General features: G+C 38.3%; 1 protein-coding gene across 10 annotated transcripts in view; it reads left to right on the forward strand.

Annotated features, from left to right (window-relative positions):
* myo9aa (myosin IXAa) overlaps nucleotides 1-23826 on the forward strand; it is a 175070-nt gene that overhangs the window by 13790 nt on the left and 137454 nt on the right. For 7 of the 10 annotated variants that reach the window (XM_066701735.1, XM_066701742.1, XM_066701741.1 and 4 more), the window contains exon 1: nucleotides 18334-18948. The exons of 1 other annotated variant lie outside the window; for it this stretch is intronic. In XM_066701735.1, coding sequence (XP_066557832.1) covers nucleotides 18923-18948 — 26 coding nt within the window. In that variant the 5' untranslated portion in view covers nucleotides 18334-18922. Of the gene's footprint in view, nucleotides 1-18006; nucleotides 18215-18332; nucleotides 18949-23826 lie in introns of those variants that run through there. 2 more of the 10 variants (XM_066701736.1, XM_066701743.1) reach the window with 2 other exon arrangements.

Genomic DNA, 23826 nt, shown 5'->3' on the forward strand with positions numbered 1-23826 from the left:
TTAAAACGATATAAATTTTACCGAAGCAAGTTTCCATTTAAATCAATGCATTTTAAAACAAGACCAGCTGTTTACTATGCAGTCCGAAATGTAATTATATTGAGCTGAGCAGTACAATCGCAAATGCCGGCTTTGCAGGTAACTGGGACGATGCAGAAATTAAAGCGCGGTTTACAATGTGGCTGGAAGATAGACAGCTGCGCTCGTACACTTCCTTCAGTTTATGAGGATATAGAAGCGATCACGGGCTTCTTTCGATGGGTATCAATCACTTGCCCAACCAAATTAAAAGGAAAATAAAAATGCAAATTTCAGACTTTAAAAATTACAACAGTCCAGAGAAAAGTTGCATGTTTTTCCGAAGAACTCAGAAGAAATATTGAGCAACAGCTTGGATTGCATGGGACACATCAAACGGCTACAAACAGCACCGAAGAGACGGACACGTTTGAAGTACTACTACTGTAATATTATATGGACTGTATGTGTGTGTGTCTGTAATACACATATTCAGATTATAAATCTCAATAGGCTATTGATAACTAATACATACGATTTCTTGTGATTTAATGTAGATGTCCTACTAAATGTGCTTTGCTTTCGGGTGAATTGTATAACAACACTTTTAGACTTGCAAAACCGAAGATAGACATTTCAAAAGGGAAATATTTATTCGATTCCCCTTTGAACCAGCAATTTGTTTTAAATTATAGTAGAAAGCTTTGGCTGCAAAGGGTTAAGATTACTTTCAATGAAAATATAGCCTGTATATATCAATATTAATAAGTTGTGATTATATATACATCGCATACACCTGTAAGCAGACCTAATGTCCTGCGTCACTGGTTTGTTTGAGCAGATTTGTTTAATTCCTGGCATGCATTTAGTTTAGGCTGCCTTTTCAGCTGCATATGTGAACGCACTTAGGCCTCCTAAAACCTCAACTGTGAACGGGGTCAGAAAAAGAGGGTCTAAATTTGAGGCATCCCAGGGCCCGCCTAATAAGTGTGAATGGGGTCTTATTGTCAGTAGACAATCTGATACAAATGACAGAGAAGCAAAACCTGTTCCAAGTTGTCTTCAGGCCCTTTGTTTATTCTTAGATTGCATCAGCCTGGTTAGATAATAAATTTACCTTCAGAAAAGATCTGTCAGTTTTAAGATTGCAAATATTTTTAGAACTAAGTCCATTTTAGCATTTTGCTCTGAAAGACAACAGTGAACTACTTCCTCACCTTATTTCCTCACCTCCAGCCCTCGGTATGGATCCAGATGCTGTTTTGCAAGATAAGTTATTTGCAATGGCAAATAACAATTTTGTCAGCAGAACTGATATAAGAGAATAGATATGAACATATGCAAACCCATATGAAATGCATATGAAATTAAGTAAAAATAGAAATAGACAGAGGGTGTAAGCTACCCTTTCAATATGACCTGTTTTATGCTGCTGGGGACATTGGAAAAAATAAACTGGTATTAAATGGAAACTTGCAGTTGCAGTTGGTCTTTGGATAGGCTGGCTGTTTTATTGTTCCGCTGAAGGCAGGGCTGATGAACGCTGTAGTGAAACTTCCCTTTGTGACTTAATTGTTGTGTCCTCTCCTCCCAGCATCTGAAAACAACAGCGTTGTTTTGTTTCTGGTACCATACCACATGTTGGTGCCCGCCTTTTGTTTTTCCATCTCAGGTTAGAGTAGTGTTATTCAAATACATCATCTTGTCAAGTTAAGGTCTAATCTAATAATACAAATCATATTTGAACATTGATTATGGTCTAGCAGGAAAAAATATTAAGAAGAGGAAAAGGAAGAAGAAAAAACAACAAACAAAACAAAACCAATCAGCTGCCTTAATAAAAAAATAATAATAATAAAAAAACAACCAAGCTGAATTACATTGCTGTGAGCTGTACTGCAGTACCTCTGCATATAACCTCTCTAATTCCTCCAGTGACAATCTTTTCACTGAAAGAGGCTTACAGCTTAGAGAAAATAATGAAAATAGTTGAAATGTTGGCTGAGTGTCAGTCATTGCCCTAGTGGAGAAAAAGAGGATTGACATTTCATATTTGTTATATATTGAGGACTTTGTTTTAACTACCATAGGCTCAGTTGTTAACCATGGTCAGATAGGTCCTAGATATAAACTCTGCATCCTAGTGCTTAAACACATTGGTGTTAGTGATTAATGTTCTCCAGCCGGATGTCACAAGGCAAGAGTGAAAATAATACAATCCTAATCTTCTGATCAGTGTGTGACACCCATGGGAAATTTAAAAAAAAGTTATTGCATGTGTACAGATAAACCACTGCAAATACAGTACATTTAAGGGGTGGGGGGAGATGAAAATCTTTAGATCATTAATAATCCACATTTGAAGACTCAAATTGTAGAATTGCTGACCTTGTTTCTGAGCAGCTGGTGTACTGCAGTATTGCCACCAGGCAGTGGACCTGGAGTTGTTCTTCGGCCGTGCCTTTAAGAAGGACTGAGTACTGCTATCTGCTGTCTGCTGCCTGCTGCTGTCAACCTTGTGTGTGTTTCTGGGAAGCCTCTCACTGACTTCTCAGAGCTCCCTGTCCCCGGGCCCGGTCCTGCCCTGCTGAGACAGCAGTGTGTCCTAATGGCTGGGATTCTGTGGGTGAAATGGAGTGTAAGTAATCCAGGCCAGTGATAGCTCAAACCTCCCAGCATCTTCCTCCTTTCTTCCTTCTCGTTCCTCACGGTAAATTTTCATGAATTAACCCAGCTGGTCACTGAGCAATTATATTTAAGGCAGCTTTTTGACTTGCTCATTTCAGTCCCTGCATTTGACTGCTGTTGGCTTTTTCACGTCTCTGATGCTGAAATGTCTTGTGTGAACTACATTTGACATTGGTCCATACAGTTTTTCACCAGTATATGTGTGACTTTCTTATCATATAATAAAGATAGATTGAAATGATACAATATCTGCTACAACAGTTCTGTAGAATTATTAAAATTAAAATACTTTGTTTAATGTCACTGTGTATAACACTGTGATCTAGCTATGGGAAAAAAAAAATATTGCCAACTGATGTTGAATAAGAATAACAAACATTAGCAAACCGAGAACATTTTAATACTCTGGAGGCTAAACCAACAAATTGGAAGTTTTACTGCTTTGTATTTTGAAGTAAAAGTTGATAAGACCATTACCAAGTACCTGAGCTAGAGGAGGCAAAGATAACTATTTTTAGGTAACAGTTAAATGGCACTGGTGTTGTATGATTCCAAAAAAGTTACAAGAAAGAAATAGTACAAGACGTCTGACATAGCCGAAGAACTGTGGTGCTGTATATAAGCATAACCTGTTAAACCCTTATCTGAATGCCCTTTCTGTGCTGTTTAACAGGTGGAGATGTTTAATGTGCAGGACAGCTGATGCCAGACAGAGCAGTATCCCCACACTCCTGTTTGATTTTGTTTTCTGTGTACTGTCTTAAGGTGATCACTTTTGCTCTCTGGCGACACTGGAACTGATCCCTGAGACCCCCCCTGAATCTCCACAGTTTGAAAAATATATGGAGAGGAGTACGAAGAGATGATACAATGATTTCCTTTCAAGTTTTCAGAATTTATAAGGGGGGAGTATAGCAGTGTATATTTGAGAATTTGAAAATATTCTTATTGAAACGGATTGATACTTGGGGTTGTGGTGTCATATAAACTTTAGATTTTTTATGTTGCCTCTAAATACAGACTTAAAAAGTGGGATCAATGCCAGTCTTGTTTCCCTTCTTCAGTTTCAGATCTTCATGCTTAAATAGGACTTCAAGTGCAAATGTTTTTATTATGACAGCAGCTTCTAGAACACGTGTTCATTTGTTTTATGTTTATTGCGGTTATTGTGGGTAGCATTCAATAGCCAAGCAGTTTTGACATTCTGAAATAATGCAGAAAGATTATGTGCCTGTGATGAGAACATTAAATCTGTGTGAGATTAAGAAAAGGAAGAAGAAGGTGGAGGAAGGAGGGGGTGGGGGGTTAATGCTACTGTTTGTGATTAGTCCTGCTTTGCATCCTGGGGTGCAGGGTGAGAGCCTGCTCTGTTATTTTGATGACATGTAAAATCCTCTGCACTCTTTCCTCATAGAGTAAACACCAGGTGATCTGCAACAGTATAGTAGTCATCAGATGAAAGTGACCTGATAATCCTGGCTGTATTACTACGTGCAAATCCTATAAGCAGCTGTGTGTGGTACTTCTGTCATTTCCAGCTGAATGTTTTTAAAGTCCACGTGTTGTCCTGTGTAGCTCCTAGGTTGACAAAGATAATGGCAACATGTTATCTGTTTATTAAACCCCAAACGGCAGATTATAAACTAGGAAGGGTGCCAAAGAATGCTGGGAAATAGAACCTGCGGAGCCAAGACACTTTAAGGCTGGTGGCTATAGTCTCCATTGAGGCTGTGCGTCCTGCAGTAAGGTACTGTAAGTATCCTACTAGCAAAGCTGTATTTCAGTTTTGTAATTATTTAGAACAGGCTTTATTGGCATAGCTGGAAGTTCCTCTCGTAAAAGACCTAGTCAGTGCTGGCCCTCTCATTTTATAATGAACAGCCTCACGCTTATGGTGGTGCAGTCGATGCCATTTACTTTCAGCAAGCAGAGTGGTAATTAGTGCCAGGGGCTCTTTGGTTGCGTCAAGGCTCCATTGAAACACAGTCCCTAAGCCACTTAAAGCTTTTACTGTGGAGGAACGGAAAAAGCGATAGTGGATGTTTCTTAGAAGCTTATTGAACCTTTGTTAGTCTACTGTTACTGTAAAATGTGATGTCTGTTCGCTGTCAAGATGAAAATAATGGAGCAAAACCATTAAAGCAATTAGACAACCATAGACGATGTAACGAGAGAGGTAAAACTGGAGAATTATGCTGCATACACTTGGAAATGTATCCTTTTTTTTCTTTTTATTATTATCCATTCAAAATGTCCCTTATGCTCTCTCTATATATATACATATTAAATAACAATATTATGTATTTAACTGGAACATTATTGTACAGGTTAGGGTGAGTAGTTCAGTTTCTTTAAAATAAATTAAAACTATCTTTGCCCCCTTAATTCATAACAGGCGTGTTGCTTTCTCGGCCCAGTTGCAGTGCAGCTCTGAGGCTTTGACCATTTAGTAATAATGAATGATAATAGACAGCTTTCTGCGGGAGATGTGAAGTTAATAGCTGTTGAACTTGGCAGTCCACAGAACAGCAATGTTCAAACATATGTTGAAGAGTCTTCTTTTTTTCATTGTATCTCTTTTCATCTGTTGCAAATGCTTATGCTGAAACCTGGGTTTCTGTGCAACAAACCAAATTTATTTTTCCAAACAAACCTTATTTAGGCTCACAAGATTTCCTTAACTGATTTATTCATTTAACTCTTGATAAATATTGGCTGATTGGGAACAATCTCTCTTGGAAACATAGGCTAGTTTTTTCTGTACAGGTTTTGATGTCATTTATAACTACTGTTGATTTATTTTATGAACTGGTTTTATGACCCAATTGAAGTACTGGGTGATTGAAGTTCACAAACATGTCTAATGTGTTTATTATATGTCTATTAAACACATTATTTTAATAAAGGTCTAAAAAGGTTATGTAAGAGAATGGCAAAGTTTAAGTTAACATACAGGCTGAATTATCAATAGTATAAACGTTTCTCTACATTTTCCCCACATACAAATCAAATCAGTTTTTGTGTGATCAGGTTGTGTGTTCATATGTTTTGGATACCCATGTGTTCACAGTATACAACCAGGTAAAATCAGGGGTTGAGTCAAAAATGAGGGGAAGAAGCAGAGATTTACGGTATGTGGTACCTTGAAATGCACCCACAGTTAGGCTACCATACCATGTCTTATATTTTCCAAAGTGTGTCGGTCATACCTGGGTTTTTATTAATATTGAGCTGCACTATCTTCAGTTTTTAAAATGCTATACAATGCCTCCATCTTACTGTAAATAAAGACCCTAACCCTGTCACTCTACTAACATTGTTTTTGGAAAGATTAGGTTGGGGCAAATGCCAACAGCTGACTAAATATTGGATTCTGTCTGCATTGTTCTAAATACAGTGTGAACACTGTCCTCAGTACACTTGAAGTGCAAGTTGCACAGATAATCTGTTCCTCTGAGGAACAAAATCATTGTTTTTTTACAGAGGCCTGCTTAGATCTGGAAGATAAGACATTAATACATCAGAATGACATTAAGATCTCTGATCAGATGCACTTTAGTTTGTAGTGATGAGATTATTCTTTATTGTTATACCTTGCTTAGTTTCACAGGACATACTTATTCATGGTTGTTTGCCAATGCAGTTCCATGTACTTTATTTTCTTTGTTTTCTCAGAGATCTCTATTGCATTTGTTTGATTTTCCCTTCTGCTCTGTAATTTCAGTGTTCTGGCTTCCTCTGAACGAGGGGTGTAACGGTATGATAACCTTCACAAAACATATCACGGTATTACGGTGTCACGGTATTATGGTGTATTACTAATATTATTAGCAATTTAATTTTTAATGTATTAAATATGTTTGATAAACACACAGACATATTTCAGTTATAACCAATGAACTTGAACTTTATTTTGGATATCTTCAGATTTATTTATCTTGAACTTTAGGCTCTTATCTTTTAATCAGACAAGAGGCAACAAAACAAATATTTTATGCAATACCTTGAATGAGAAAATGGCAACGGTATGACAACTGTCTGTTTTTCAAACCGAGGTGCACTGTGAAACCGTGAAACCGTTACATCCCTACTCTGAACTGTCTTCCTTGTAACTTTTTTAACCCCTTCTCCAATGATACAGACCACTGACCCCTGTCTTAAGTGTGTAACATGGTAACAATAGTACAGAAGTGTCCTGAACCCAGCATACATGTTGGAAAATGCATGCAGCCATATGCAATGGGTTTATTTGCCACTGTTTTAGATAATGCATAAAAAATGTTAAAAAAATAATAATTTAGTTGTCACTGAGTAGTTTGTACATTGAAGCCACTTACATTATGCAATTTTGCATTCTCTCAAACTCAGCAGGAGATTCTACAATCCCAAACTAATGAGACTATATAGCACTGGTATGCAGGGAGCCTACACTGTTTATGTTAGCCTTGAAGTCCTTATCAAATGCAAGATTTAAATACCAATTGCCAGACTTGTTTTAGGATGCAAAAACTGAAACAAACGTACATAGCTATCATTATATGTAGTTGCCTTTAGTTAGTTTCACTTAAAAACGTGATGGTCTGTTGACTCCATCTTGATGAAGGGCAACCTCTTAGCCGTTACTAATGCCAGTGCTTGGGGATGGCCAAACGTATGTGGGCCCAGTGTTCTACAGTTTGAAAGACTGCTAAAATTGATACCATGATATATGCTGGAATGTTGGGTGGATAATGGAAAAAGTCTCAAATGTGAAAAATTCTGAGTTATAAAGGCAACCATGGAAAACTAACTTTGTTACCAGGGTAACCATTTGTTCTTGAGATAGCATTAACAGATTATTTTTACCAAAGCAGGCTTTCAGAATAATTTGGACAGGCTACTGATATGAAGTAGGCTATAACCTACATACCAAATTCAGTCTTTTGGCTTGCTTATGAAAATACTGCTTTGATACATGCTTTACTTTTAGAATAACTTATCCTATATTCCTTCACAAATGAGCTGTTTATGAATGTAATTGCAGACAATAATAGTTGGGTGTACAGTGCACCAGACAGTCCATAATTATCTGCCCATTTGCTGGGTGTTTCTGCACTTTTGTTATGAAGCTTAGCCATCAACCTCCATGTCAACAACTCTCCTATGCCTGTGCTGAGTGTAACACAGGTGGAAAAAGGGAGGGAGTTCTCATTGACACGCATCTCCTACACGGAGAACCTGTGTTCTGCTAATTTGGATTATTTGGTGGAGGACAATCGGGTGACTTAAATCCTCCCATACTTGCTCAGTCTGGGCTGCACACCTAAGCTAAAGAATAGAGGTGAGAGTTTCATATGGGTAAGCTCTAATTGTTCCACCGTTGGGGTCAATTCCAATTCCCTTTTTCAGACCCATTCCAAATTCCAATTAGGGTTGTAAGGAAGTTCGAATCCCCGCACATGTTTATCAAATCTGAACTCAGTTGAATACTAAACCAAATGAATTTGAATTTGTAGCAAAGTATTTCTGTCTACCATTGCAACAAATACATGCATGAATTCAGTCCGCTCATTCACTCAGTACGGTCCAAATGTTGTTTTGCAGAGAGAAGGGATGATGTGATTGTTACAGATAGGGCTGTAATGCTGTCGGAGCGCACCAGAGCACCAATCTGTTAAGGCAGAACTCCTCTGACACAGGGGTGTAGTGGAGCCGGGCGGAGCGGCGCCACTCTTTCAACCCCATGCTTCTCAATATTTCAAATTATTAATAAATGTATTTAAAACATTTCCTTGCGCGGTGTATTTGTATGAAATAATATGATGAGAATAAGTAATAAAGCCCACTTATTAACGTAATTCAGATTAAAACTCCTATCTTTTTTATTCTACAATTACAGCACTGGAGATGACTACATATTTTGGTGAAACTATAATTCAATGAAAGGAAAGCCCGTTGTTGTGGAAAATGAACCAGTATTGACTATCTGTCCTTGCTAGATAGGCCGAAGTGCATCTTTCTGCGCCACCCTACGAAGTGAATGTATTTTCAGTGTCGGTGCCATCTGTGGCGGGGTTGACGTGTGTGTTTTAACCTCACTCACTCACATATTAGCTCTATTTTTTGTTTCTCCTAATTATTACATCATTTACTCGAGTACTTGGGTTTGACCCTGTCCTTCTTTGGATGGTTATTTTCTTGACCACATAACTGATGCCAAACATGCCCGCGCATCATCACTTCACAGTTAAACCCCTGCATGTCAACTCCCCCTGTGATGCTCATCACAGGAGCTACTGCCTAATGAAACAGAGCTGCTTGTGTTTTTGAAATGTAATGTGCAACTATTAGCCTAAACTACATATAAATAGTAAAGTGACTAGTAATAGTATTAGATGCATGTTAAGAACTTAAGAAACCATGTTGAATTGTAATGTTTGCATCTGAACAGGTAATTCAAAATGCCTGAAGACTCATGCAATTGTTCATTTGAACAGTGAAATAATAGTAATACAAGTACTCCATTACATTCAATTTTAGGAATATGAGCTGATGTTTTTTCAGCTCGATTTCACATTTATAGCATTTAAATAAAATGTTTTTTATTTTATTTATTTTTTAAATAAAAACTGTAGCAAACTGATTTGACAGTAATACTAACAAATACAAACTGCCCCTCAACCTACAACTAATTACGCTATGTCCTTCGCTAATACTTATATTATTATTATTATTATTATTATTATTATTATTATTATTATTATTATTAATAATACAACTGTTGAACCATTTCACCATCTTAATAAAAAGAAAATTATACTTTCTGCATGTGTTTGCATTGCTTTCCAATTCATTAAAATGCAAACAAAGGTTTATTAATTTTATACAAATGATATCCATCTAAATTAGCGGGGGTGGGGGTGCTTGCAGATCGAGTTCAGCCCGGCGACGAGAGCGGGGCGGACCGTGTGCGCTTGCGCATTAAAGTGTCTCTTGGTTGTGTTGGTTATTGTGTCAGTTCACTCTCCTGCACCTCTGTTTGTGTTTCTGATGCTCATTTCAGCAGCATTCGACACGTGTGGAAGAACCGGGAAGAACGCAAAGCGTCCTAATGACGAAAAATACTGCCGTAAAGATTGCAATTTGCGACACCACGATATAAACGATATAGCATAATATGAAACGATAGACGTTTTTCTATCGTCATACGATATATATCGTCATATCGCACAGCCCTAGATGCAGTGCAATACTCAGAACTTGATACATGCAAACAATTAGACAATCTTGCAGTCATTTCTTATTTTTTAAGAAGAAATTAGCAAAACAACACTTTCATGTTATAGCTTTATTTGATCATGTCATCGTGATCTTCACGAGAACAGCCTGAGTCACTTTTCCCGTGACTCCAGGCTGTTTGTCATTGTTCTTCAAGCGGAAAGGAGAGCAAGGGTACAGGAAGAGGGGCTTGGCCGTGGCGACTGGGGTGGAGGGGTGGCTCTGTGCTGCCTGACTCCAGTGTGGTTTCCGGAGAAACGCTTGGTTATTAATAGCAGTAAGTTCCTCTCAGGAACCTGCTTTTGTTATCTGTTCATTAGCCACTGCTGGCCTATTGCTGTGCCTCAATTACAGTTCTAGGTTTGCAGATTCAAAGTTAGTTTCTTAAATTAATAATCTCTTCTGTTTAGGTGGTTTAGAGTTTTCAGTCCTGTCCTCTGGACACCCTGTGTCTTAATCAGACTAATTGAACCCTTTAATTTATTTTATTTGGTCTTCACCTGATTAGTTGAACATGGTTGGTAATTAACCCACGCCAAGTACTAAGTGCTTGGTTCCATTTTTCTGCTTGTGTAAGTGTATTGGTTCACTGATTCAGGTTTCAACCTAAGCAATTTGCTTAGTGTAATAGGCCTACTAAGACAGAAATGGGAGAATGCATGATGCAGTTTAATTGCTACATGTAGGCCTATTTGTACAACATTATGTGACTTGTTTACATGAGCAACAATGTATTCAACAATCTGTACACCTGATTTTTTTAAATCCAAAAGCCAATAGATCACTTAGTCAATGTAATTAAGAGCTCTAAGTTGGAACCAAACCCAAAAGACACTTGGGATCCTCAGGACCAGTTGAGCAGTAGAAAAATAGGTTTGAGTTAAGTCGTTTCAAAAATACTGTACATGGTTTCTGTCTGGAAGATATAAGATTCTGTTCTAGAAATCACAGGGCATTCATGGCAACGATGCAGATGTTCTTAGCTTGGCATCACATTCCCAAGTGCTATAATTGCACACATGAATGATATTGGAGTAGTAAGCAACGATGTTGTACTTACAAATTGTCAAAAGGCTTTAAATCAGATCCATGAAATGAAAGAGTGAATGTGCCAGAGGAGCCTGCTGGTAGCTGAAGCTCAGTGCTGTGGTGGCAGCGTGCACTCCCGTCTGGCTGAAGGCTGTTGCCTGTGCTGTCCTGCAGCTGGCACGACACTGATCTTGGCTGACCACAGTGGAATCCACTGCTTGCCTTCCTGTCTCTCGGAAGACACCACTTGAAAGCATATTGTCCTCCCGACCCTGCTCCGCATTTGACCTGTGGGAGATCTATTAGTCTCAGTGGCTCCAGCCCCGTGTGAGAAAGATGTAGGACTACTTGCAAGCGCTCAGCTGTGGAAGGTGCAGCAACTTGTTTTCTCTGCTTGGATTGAGCACCCCTTCTCTTTCTCACAGTTTACCATATATTCAAGGAAGTGTTCACTGGCATTGCAACTTTTTGGGGATGAAAGGATTCAAAACGCAATCAAAGAGATAATAAATTTCACTATGAACTTTGTCATTGGTGTCTGCCAAAAGCTGCTTCCCCCCTTTTCCTTGGTATAAGGAAAGATGCCATATAGTACTGTTGTTATTAAAATATCCAAATTGTGGTATCACTTTCAGTCTTTATCCTCTTGAGGTTGTTGGCTTTTAAACAGTTTTCACTAGGGTCTAGCTTTATTTCACTGGGAACCCAAGGACTTCTCAGTTTGTTGTTTCTTTGTTCTCATTTTCTGACACCTGGATCTTATAGTGTTTGTCACTGGCACATTTAAAATAATACCTCAAAACAAATATGTCTGGCTGTGCCCTATCTTTCTTCTGACTGGTTGAAGTAATACTGTAATTAATTTAGTTCTAGGAGACCGGATACTGCCAGTAGTCCTCTGTGCTATTTGTGAGCTGCTGAGTTTCGGCCAAGTATACAAGATATGTTGCTCAATTTGAAGACGTGATAAATGAACAACGGTGCTTAGGGCTAGGCAGCAGTAGTCCACTACACTCCATAAAGCTCTGCTAGGGAAGGCAGCACCTCCAGCTCCGATTCCTTCATCTTCAGATATTGTCTGTGCAAAGCAGATTTTTATACTGCATAGTGCATCTTCTCATAATAATAACAATGAATCAATACATTAGATCTGTATGCTGTCTCCTATTAATAGTTTATTGATTTAAATGGAAGGACTTTTTTCTGTGTCTGTTCTGTTGTAGAATTGCTAAGGTTTCCTCTATATATTCCAAGTAAAGTGGGTTATAGAGAGAACTGAATCTTCTTCATTTAATACCAGGTGAAAATATCATCTAGGCTACTTAAGCAAAAAAAAATGTAAACCCTCTAACATAAACAAATTATCTTGTTCAGCAAAAAATAACCCATAAAAAGGCTCCAGCTTTTCTAATGACTTTATTATTTGTAAAAGGCTTGACTTCATGTGAAGGTAATTAAAGGAAGATTTGATATTCAGACTTTGCATCTTTTCATTTCCAAATTAACAGATTTGTAGGGTCTAAGGAATACTATGTGAGTTTTCTAACATTGTTTATATTATTTTTGAAGAATGTATACATTTTAAAAATAATAAATATCTTTACAGAACAGGGGAAAACAATCTTTCATTTATATTTTGTTCATTGTTGTCAACTCTACCAGCTTTATGCATTAGTGTGAAAGAATATTGATTAAAATAAAACCAAATACAGATAAAAGGGGATCTTTATTGATTGTCAGTGTGCATAAAATAAATTTGCTGAGTTTTGCTTCGTTCAAGGTTATATGGCTTTTAGAGAGACAGGGACCACTGTAGTAATCAGTTTGCTGACTGAATTAACCACTGTCCGGTCTGTTTACTAGTCAGTCTGCATCGCCTGCTTTAATGAACTAATGTGTTTAACTTTATTTTTGTAACTCTAAAGCTCCCCCATTATGTCTTTACATTACATTAAGCCTAGAGCTACAGAAAGACTTCAGGTTGTCTTATTGCTTTCCATTGGTTTGCTTTTCTCTCTAACTTTGTAGAAACTTAAATTAAATCATGGAATTATTAGATTGATTTAGATTCTTCTTTTTTGATTATAGAAACCAGGTTCTTCACTGTACTTTAGATCCCCTACATATTTTCATTAAAATAAGATCTTTAATACATGGTAAATATTCAGTGAGTTTAACACAGGAATATTGCTGGCAGAAATGCAACATAAGCAAACTTAAATGGATTATTACTTTACAGCAATACTCCTTGAAATACTTTTGCACATTTAAAAAAAAAAATGTAAAAAATAACTGGTGTTTGCACTTTCTAACTCCTGAGGACGTTAACACACAAATTACAATGAAAATGTAAATTATATCCTTAATGGATTATTGTAATGTGAATGGTTTGTTTTTAATCATGGAAATGTGTACAGGAAAGTAAGAACAATCTAAAATGAAGCTGAAACACTACCAACTACATTCTTTCTGCTCTAATTTTCCTTTTGTAAAATGTTAGTAAATTGTTACGCATCAATACGAAATGGATGTTATCTATCGCTGTCTAGGCTGAAAATAGCTTCTGTGCAATGTAAAATGGACAGCTCTAATGGCTTTTTATAGAGTTCATTATTCCAGTTTCCTGCCTATTCATGTCATACCGATTCCAAGTGGGCTAATTGTCATAGACTGTTATGCCGTCTCAGGTCATTTGCATTGGTGTCTTTCTGTGCTGTCAGTCGTATCTCAGGATTGTAATCAGTGGTCCGTATTGAATATTGATTCTTCACTGCAATCCCTGTCCGCTAATAAGTACTGTATAAATAGCTTTTAATCAGGGTGTAAACTTTATAGTCATGGATCTCGGTAACACTGTTTACTTTTTACAAGTACTACCATGCATTTTACTATCATGTTTACCAAAGCTTTAGGTTAATGTGTGTCTTGACTTCAAGGTGATTGTTAGGATTACATAAGTGGTTCATTGACTAAATAAAAAGTTTATATCTGCCTTTTTCTGTTCTTTAATTTCTCGACTAAATACGGATTCTATTTTGTTCTGTAATTTCTTTAACTGTCACCATGAGTATGATAATAATAAAAAAAATTGCAGGGCAGAGAAGAGAGGAATATCATCTGAGTGGTGGAGGCCTCTGTGGAAACTACTTTGTCAGATATCTGTCCCATTCATTTTGTAAATGCAATCTGAGTAGAAATGGCAAGAGGAAATTAAATCAAACCAACATATTTGAATCAAAGTTAAAAAGATGAGCATGGTGTGTACTGGTCCCTTAAACCATTAAAAGCTAGTGATACTGTATCACTGTTTTAAATGCTTTGGCTGAGTCTGTGCTGAAAGGGCATTGTGTGCAGCCTGTGCTTGGCTCACCTCCTCCCCCCACACCTACTCCTCCTGACCCAGTACCCACTCAAACAGGGGCACCGTGGGCCTTATGGAAGCCATTTTTAATAACACGGCTGTATGCTCTGCTTCTGCTTTCCAGACAGCAGTGTGCGAGTAGCCACAGCAATCATCTTCTTGTCCTTGTTTGACTGTGTGTGGTCCTATAATCTGTGGGGAAAAGGGGAAAAGTTCAGCCTCTGTTTTAATGTCATCAGATAAAAACAAATCTCATGGAATCTCTTGACTTACTTACTAACAAACAAATTCATAAAAATGAATAAATGCGTGTGATAAAATGGACTAGGCCCTGCTCACTATCATTTCACTCTTCACAGGACCTTGATTTGGTCAAGCCTTATTCATTTGTTTTTCTTAATTTTATTCATAATCTGTACATTTAATGGTCAAGTGTTTTTGACAAGTGTTTGTGTGATAGATTAAAAATAATTATAAATGTACACCATTTATTAGTCTTCCTATTATTATTATTATTATTATTATTATTATTATTATTATTAAGACCGGCTGATCCGTGGGCTCCATATTTTATGTTTTCCTAAAATGCAGCATGCAGCACAGATGGTATTAATTGTAGTTGCGCACAACATTTTAATTAATCAGCAAGCTTGACCCTAACCAGTGGCCAATTTAATATCTTGATTAAATGATATGTGAACCTCACGCTTTCAATCTAGTGTTTATAATCTTTGCTCTTTAGCCAGTATTTTATTTGTTCCTGTTGCATTTCCTCTGGTGTATTGTGCCATTCTTCCTACCTTGCTGTCACTAGAGCTGGGACCTGTATGTTGTATGTGAATCTGAAAGGAACACAACATGCCAGAGAAACAACAGTTGTGATCCAAGGTTCAAATACCGTCAAGAGATGAAGGACACTGTCAAAATATGAGAGGGATAAAAAGTACGCTTCGCAATAAAATATGTGGGCTATTTTTTGTTAAATTTTTTGGACCTATCTTTAAGGCAATTTATTTTGCATTATTTGTATAATTCATTGAATACTAGCTCTGTATATTTGTTCTTACAGATTTGTTTAGGCTAGCCCATTGTTATTTTTGGTGCTTATTGTTTGATGCAAGGGACCAAAACATGTGTAGTACTAACAATAGACCTGAATGACAATGGGGCTATGTGAAACTGTTTTGCACAACTCGGCAAAGGTTATTCAAAAGCTAAGATACAGCAGCTTGGAGAGAGGTGTTACTCTTATGCAGTCTTTGCTCAGAGTTAACTGAAATAACTGTTTGAGCTGCCCCAAAAGTCAGCTTCACACTGAGCCATTGTGAGAGCAGCTCCAGTCACACTGCAGGGCGGCACGAATGCCCGAGTGAGATCCTCACCACGCGCACGCTGGGCCTCACTGCAGGTCAGTCTCATTCCACACTCGTCCTACAAAGAAACAGAGCCAGTACTGTAATGCATTGTTCTCCTTTCTGCAGTGGTGAGGTGCACACTCCGATAGCAGGGAGATACTCTGCCAAATCATTGAATACTTTGTGAGCACATTTGTTTAAACTGCAGACTGTTATCAACCACAAACTCTATTTCCATACAGTTTTTATAATTTTCTCAGAGTTCACTAGGACAGTTCAGGGCATTGGATTACAGAGTGAAAAATATGCTTTAAGTTACTGGAGTTTTGATGATTATTACAATGTAAAGGATACTTTTTTAAATTTAATCTCAAACAATTGATACTTAAATTTTTGTTGCAATTCCATGTAATCTTAATTATGCTCAAAATTGTTTTTGAAATATGATCAATGTTATTCCTTTAATACAGTCTTCATAGACTATTTAAAATCATGTCCTGTACTTTAATGGTGTGCAGTAGAACTCACATTGGAAGTTTTTTGTGATACTTCTCTTTCAATTGTTGACCTCTTCGAACTGGTAACAGTAGCCATGTGGATAACCTTTCTCAGAATTTGTTTTACTGCTTCCCTTCTAAGTTTTGTTTTATTGGCCATTAGTGAGCAGCCTTGGAAGAGGTGCGTTGATGTATTTCCAAGGCTGTTGTGTTACTGGTCAGTCTGCTAAGGGAGTATATTGACCAGCTCCCCAAAGCCTCGTGGTTGTTACCCGTCAGTGAGCTAGATTGGACGTTGAGTTCCAATTTCCTATTGCCAGCATCCTACTACTGCTGCAGTAGAAAAGCTGTCAGTGAAGGTTTGGCTATGGTGGGGAAATGAATGTTTTATGAGTTTCTTTTTTAATTATGATTACAGTGGGTCTCATTGAATGCACTACCACATATTTTATTCTTAAATATAGGCTGTTAATGGGAGGATTCATGATTTGAGAATATATTATTTATGTCTAAGGGTTCGTCACCGGGTGTCCCATTCGTATGGACAATAACAAGTAAATGATGAACTTCTTACTTTGCACATGAAAATACTTTGTCAGAATCCATGAGGTAGAATGAGCAGCCAGCATGGGTCTGGATTGTTAGAAAATGTTAGAACAAATGCAAGAAATAGTAGGAATTTCATTTAAATGGTATTCTTCAAATTTTGTTCTTATAAACATTTTCACTAGTTACTTTTGATAATTGATGTAATTTCACAATTTAAAGATCGCGTGCTTACCTGGATCAGTTTATCTCTCTCGTTTTTCTGCTGCTGAATATTTTTCACATTTTTTTTTTTCTTGAAATGAAAATAAATCTGTGCCAAAACAACAATTGCTCATTTTGTAACCGTGTATGCTGTAATGGTAAGAGCAGTCTTAATGTGCCCCAGGGAGCTCTTTATATTGTGCTTAGGCTTTCATCCAGAGGTGCATTTGGAAGCCTGTACAGTCTGGAAGTGTGCATTAAGCAATCCGGACTTGTAAGAGTAAATATTTAATCAGAGAAAATGCGAAGTAGGAAATATTATATTTGGTATGGATAGAACATTTATTCTGTTTTGGACTATCAGACTTCATGCTCTTCTGATCATTTTACTTGATTAATTTGTATGGGTAGTGAAACCATCTCAAACAGTTGCATGCAAAGGCATTCAAATGTGCTCCAAGCATGTTGACCTCTCTTACAACCAGGGCCATGGTGGTGGATCTGTGCAGAGCTGTGCACTGCCCTGTCAGAGCAGGGGCTACAAAAGAGGTACTGAGCAGGGGGGGCAAAAGGCATTTGAGGGGGGGAGGCATGCAACTGGAAATGCTAGGGGATATCCTAGTATGATTTTTTTTCTCTCTCCTTTAAGCAGTCCAGCTTTTATCTATATTAGCTTTGTGTGCCCAGACAACCCGTGTGTGCCGCAGCCTGTTGAGCTGACGTTGACAATGAGAGGGAGAGGGAGAGCCAGGGTTTCCAGGGAGGGGGCTGTGTAGTGTGGAGTGATGTCATACTGCTCCAGTCTAGCTGGGCTGTGGAGCTGGAGGCTGTGGTGCTCCATGAATCTCTGCAACGGGCTGCTGGCTGACTGCGGGCTGGCTGCAGTCTGATTGGCCTCGGAGTCCTCCCGCTCACTGACTCACACGCGCTCCCTCTATTTCTCTCTGTATGATCGGATTTCAGGAAACAATCGACTCCTCCCTCCCTCTTTTCCTCCTCCCCACCCCCCTCTCACCAAACCCTGTACACACACTGCTGCCACTTCCTTGTGTCATGTATCCAAAATGAAAGCTGAAAGGGCTGTATGAACATAAAAAACGATAGAGAGAGAGTGTGTGTGTGTAAGAGAGAGAAGCAAGGAGGGAGGGAGGGAGGAACAGATAGAGGGAGCGTGTGTCCATTTCACAGCTCAAGACGAAAGAAAGACAGAAGGCAGTGGCTGAGTGCAGATGTGGGGCTGCGATCGCCAATGGCTGGCGGTGGGTTTCCTTTCTCAAACGGGCTGTTGTTCTACACGTCGTGTCTGGCCACTCACTGGACTGTTGAGAAGGTCTCTGGGGGGGTGGGGGGGGGGGTTGTGTGTGTAGGGAGTGAAATGTCATATAACAGTACAGGAAACTCTTTGAGCTCTGGAAAAGGGGGCTAAATGGCAAACTGCTGAGGTTTTGTTGAAGCGAAGGGAGCCGGGCAGCTCTGATTCTTTGTCATTTTTTAATCTGTCTTCTGAACAGCAATAGCCTGCGTTTGGCGGGAGGCAGGCAGGCTCCTGGACAGCACCATGTCTGCGGCTTGCTGTGGAGCTCTGAGGATTGACACATGCACTGAGATTCCCAGCATTTGTAGTCCAGTCGGTGTGCTGGCATGGCATTGCTCTCGCAGTGCTGTACAGTTCCACTAAGCGCTGGCAGCCAGCTGAGGCTTTCAAAGCACAGACGTGTCTTGGAAAACAATTCAGTCTTCAACTCCCTCTGCAGCTCTTTCATCAGCGCAAGGAGTATGCTGTAAGGGGAAATGGACTTGCATCTGTGGAGAGTAAAACTTGCAATCTAATGGATACATAGAAACATACTTTTTTTTTTTTAACCGTTTAACCTTGACCCTGAAGAACTCTGACCATTCATTCTAAGGATTTTCATAGATTGATTTTATGTATTCATTTATTTATTATTTTTTAAGTCTGCTAATCCATGCTTGTTACTCTGCATATCAAAGGGTAAGTCAGAAATGTGTTTGCTGTACATATTGTTAGCTGTAAAGAAATAATAATAACAGGCCTGAACATTATTTTAACAGTGTCTTGTGATCTTTCTGCAATGATTTACTGTTCCTCTAATAAAGGCCCATAGCATTAATTACAAAAACGTAAAGAAAAAATCTGCAAAATATTATTTATCATGGTATAGATAATAACATGACAGTTATTTGTTACAGTATAATTACCATTGTTGGTGTCAAGAATTCATCTCACTGAAATAAAACCAATAGAAAGAGGATAAACAAATGCAAAATGCAGGGCGACAGGGTTTTTGCATAGTACTGCCCATGCAAAAGATGCATTACAACTTACAATGTAACGTTTTTTGATACCACAAAATGTAATCCTCAGGGAACACGTTGCAGGCGTTTTGCACGAATTTCTAATCAATTATATTGCGTTTATTTTTCTTTCTTTGTTGAAATTGCAAGGTGTGAGTTAGGGGAAGAGGAAGGTGAGTAGTAGTTGTAGGGAAGTATTAATATCTGCTATATAATGTGCTGTGGCCTATTTACTGTCAAGGTATGGCCTTGTGTGACTTAGACAAAGTGCACTTAGCCACAAGTGCAGTGAAACCCGGCATGCGGTCAAGCACAGCATGTTGATTGGTGTGTTAGTGTACACCTGACTTCTCTATTCATGGTTCGAGTGTGCAGAGCTTTAAATAACTAAATACTGCGGCTCTTAATATTAACATTGGGTGCTTTTGGGTACATTGGTTACCAAGATATTGTTTTAAGGTTTGGTGTAGGGTTTAAACAATCCCTTTAACCTTTAAACAGTTAAATAACACTAAAGGAACATTCCACCTGTAGACAGGTTTCGACTTGTTTGGTGTTTGTGGAGATTTACATTAAGTGGACAGGCAGTAACACACAGTCAAGAAAAGATCTGGTGCAACTTTTTTTCAGTGACATTTGTTCTGGGGGTGGAAAGACTTTATGAACACAAAATTAACTGTTCCACAGCAGGATTCTTAGTTGTAAGGAACTGTAGGAAAAAAGAAACCAGATATAAGCAACTAGTTTAATTTTATTGAGCATTGTATGCTTGTATAGTGTATACTTTATTGTATATTGTTCTGCTATTAAAATACTGTACTATCAATATCAATTAGGCTAGTCCTATCGCAAACAAATATACGTTTGTTGGACATTTTAACAGTAAAAATGTACATATTTGATCTGACACCTGTAAAACTATTACGATTACAACCTATCAAAAGTACTATGTAGCTCCCTGTTCCAGACAACAGTTTTTGATTTAAAGTAACATAATATATTTGCATTATCCTTGGTATCCTATTTACAATAATGACTTTGCATTAAATCAACATTATGAAATCTCATTCTCAACTCAGCCCAGTTACTTACATCATGACAAATACCACACTGTTCCCTGATGGAGTAGGAACTCTTTTCATGAGCACCTAGATAGAGCCTAGTAACTGACAGCTGTTTAGGGCTGACTGATTGTAAAGCGCTTCCTCACCCAGTCCTTGTGATGTTTGCAGACTTTGTAAATGTAACGTTTATGTTTACAATTAACTGCTAGCTCCCTCTCTATGTATTCATGTGTGTGTGTGTGTGTAGCAAAAAACAAGACTTTTTGCAAGGTGGTTGATGTGTGGAGGGAGGATTTCTGCGGGGCGTGTTGGTGCCTGAGTGGTATGCTCCCGCAGGTCTGTGTCCCCCCTGTAGGGTGGTCCTGCCAAGAGATCAATCAAGAGCCCAGCTGCTGAAGGGGTCATAATCTGGTCAATTATCTCATCCCACAAGCCCCTGCTTTAGCTCCTGCTGAGAGGCCTGGCTCTTCTCTTGGGTGTGCAGGCAGGCTGGAGGAACCGCTCCTGCTAAAGGGTGGAAATCTGTGACCTATCCCATATGCTTCCTCTGCATCAGGGAACAGCACCATAGATTCATGTGTTAGGTTTGTAGTCAAGCTTAAGTTGATCCTGGGCAGATTTGTGCCTTAAATTATTTAATTTGAAAACTATGGAGCAATGTTTTGCTGAGACTTTTCAAGTTGTCCTGAAAGCTGTTTGTTTGTTCAGTAACAGTATACATATGATTGCTGCCAGCGAAAATAAACCAAGTTCTTTAGAATGCAGAGTTTCAAGACTGTGTCATTCACAGCCTTCGACAGTGGTATGGTTAGAGTTGGATCCCACAAAGTATTTTTTCAAAGTTAAATATGTATATTTGTTTACCTACTTTGTTCCTAAAAGATCTGAAAGAAGGTTGCCAATGCAAAGCTTAATTTACACTCCAGCTTTTGGTTTCCATTGCTGATCTGGTGTTTCACGGTTGTTGCAATCTTTTATTTTGAACGAGAAGCTTTATTTTAACCTCACAGCCCTAAGGAAGTCATGGGCCCCACAGCTTGAAATGTGCAACTTGTGTTTATAAGGAAAGTTTGTATAGCTTTGAGTTCAATTAAATTTTGATGTGTTGATTCATGACAAGTGTTGTTTTTTTCCTTGAAGTGAATTTGGAGAGCTCATGATAGGTAAAGAAATGAAAGCATTGGAAACTGAGTCCCACACTATACAGCGTGGGAAGTAGGACTCTGCAAGCCCCATTAATTCCTAATTCAGCTCCAGACATCCTCCAAAGGTACCCAGAATTCCTGAATTGTACTATTGTATTGGATGCATGAAAACTTAGAATTGGCACTTGAGTGCTTTTCTGAATACTTGGGTTTTCAGATGTAATGCATGAGAGTTTATTTTAGCCCTGAGCACCTCTGTGTGCTTACCTATGACTGTAGGTAAGAGCAGTATTGAGAAAACAGTGTATAGCTATTGTGTCATAACTCTATTATGTAGGCAGAATCAATAGATCGTAGATCCATTTACAGATCTCCATATTTTATCTTTTAATTTTATGGGCAAACCCAAATATAGGAAGAACTGTTTGGATTGTGATAGGGAGTAGTCACTTGAGATCTAAATTGCAGGATCCAACTAGTAAAAATTATAATAGCGTAAGGAGTAGAAAAGAAGCTGTAGTATTTGTCATTCAGAAAGGTCCTTTATGGGTTGGAGGACTCTCACATCATTCATCCCTGAAGTATAGCACTCTCTGGGGAGGTGCCAGCAGCTCAGTGTGCATCAAATAAGCTAGAGAATTGAGGAGATGGATAGAAGCCCTGAAAAGTACACAGAAAGAAGCATCCCCCACCTGCAGGAGGAAGCTGCCCCAGCACTGAGGCTCCTTGAGCCAGAGAAAAAGGAAACGGGCTCAATAAGAATTAGGGTCCCCATTTTAGCAACAGTGTGTGGTGGTTTTTTAAATGCATAAAGCTTTAAAGGAGAATGAGTGACTGCACAAACAATTATATACAAACCGGGCCTGGTGAACTTGTTTGAAGATAAAGAGATTTAACAATTACTTGGTAACTTCTAATTAAAGAAATAAAGCTTTCAGGTCTCAAGTGATCGTTGCATGTCAAGCACTGAAACAGCAACACGTTCATGATAAAAGACAATTAAAGATGAAAATGTAACACTAGTAAAAAAATAAATAGCTTAAATAATAATATATATATATATATATTGAAAACTGCTGTGACTGTGCTGCTTCAATGTATTTATACTGTATTCCAACATTTCAGAAGAATGCTCAGTTGTTGCCGAGTGAGTGTGTGAGGAAGAGAAAGTTGCCTCATGTTTTCTCCAGAGTTAGTGTGCTAAAGGGCAGCATCTCCTCAAATATGGTACTTCATCCTTCCTGAAAGCCTCCTGTCTTCTAAAGCGAAGGAGATCAGATTCTGGTTTCCTCAGAAACAATGACATCACATTTCAAACATGCATTGCAACTCCACAAGGACAGACAGTAAGAAAAAGCTGATGTTGTTAAAGCTGTATGCTGTGTAGGTTCCAGAGCCAAACACCAGGAATGCTCAGCTCCTTCGCTGTGCTGGTCAGAGAGTTACAGGAACTGGTGTGTAAAGATATGCTTCCTATGAAAGACTGGGGGAAAAAATAAAACTATTACTACTCCTGCTAATGCTACTTCTGCTACTACATATAATAATACTTATAATATTTATGATAAAATATAATATGCAGTCTTAAGTACAGTGTTAATATTAATGATTGTTTTCTTCTACCAGTGCTAGAATCAAGCTACTTACCATATGCATTTAAAACATCAATGTAATATATCATATGTTAAATAAGTTGGCTTATTATGAGAGATCAGGATAAGACCAGACAGGTAGAAAACGGCAGCTTCTGAAGAGAGTGCATGTGTGAGCGAGTCCTTTTTAGGGGAGGTTTTAGGTTTACTAGTTGTCCTTGGGCAATTTTTACACGGTTTATTTTGTATTTTTGGTATTGTTGCACTAATTGCTTCCAGACAAGGTTGACTTTCTAGACTTTAATTCTTGATGTATTTAAGGAAGAAATTGAGTAAATGTACAGATAGGAAGCACCGTTTATTGAACATGGAAGTTGATTGATAAAGTACTAATAAATATATCTGCTGAAACTAGTTACAATGGGTGTGTTGTTATCCTGAATGATAACAGGATGTACAGTCAATTGAAGGTAGAAACAATGCTGAGTGCACCACTATTGTAATTTTGCACTGAAGTGTATGTTTTAGTCCGAAAGTTGTGCAGCGGGCCAATTGTATTTTCAGGTGTGCTAGTATTGTGCCGATTTCTCCTGGAGAGTAGAGGAGATTTGTTTTCACACTCTTGTTTTCATTTAACCAATTACATTTTTTTTTTTTTTTCTCTGTTGGTTTTCTGGTGTCTTTACAGTGGCTATGTCATAGTCTGAGGAATGTGTTTCTTGTTTCGGTTTCTCTGTGTTTATACTCAGAGTCA

Source organism: Amia ocellicauda, chromosome 4 (assembly GCF_036373705.1).
Source record: "Amia ocellicauda isolate fAmiCal2 chromosome 4, fAmiCal2.hap1, whole genome shotgun sequence".
NCBI lineage: Eukaryota > Metazoa > Chordata > Actinopteri > Amiiformes > Amiidae > Amia > Amia ocellicauda.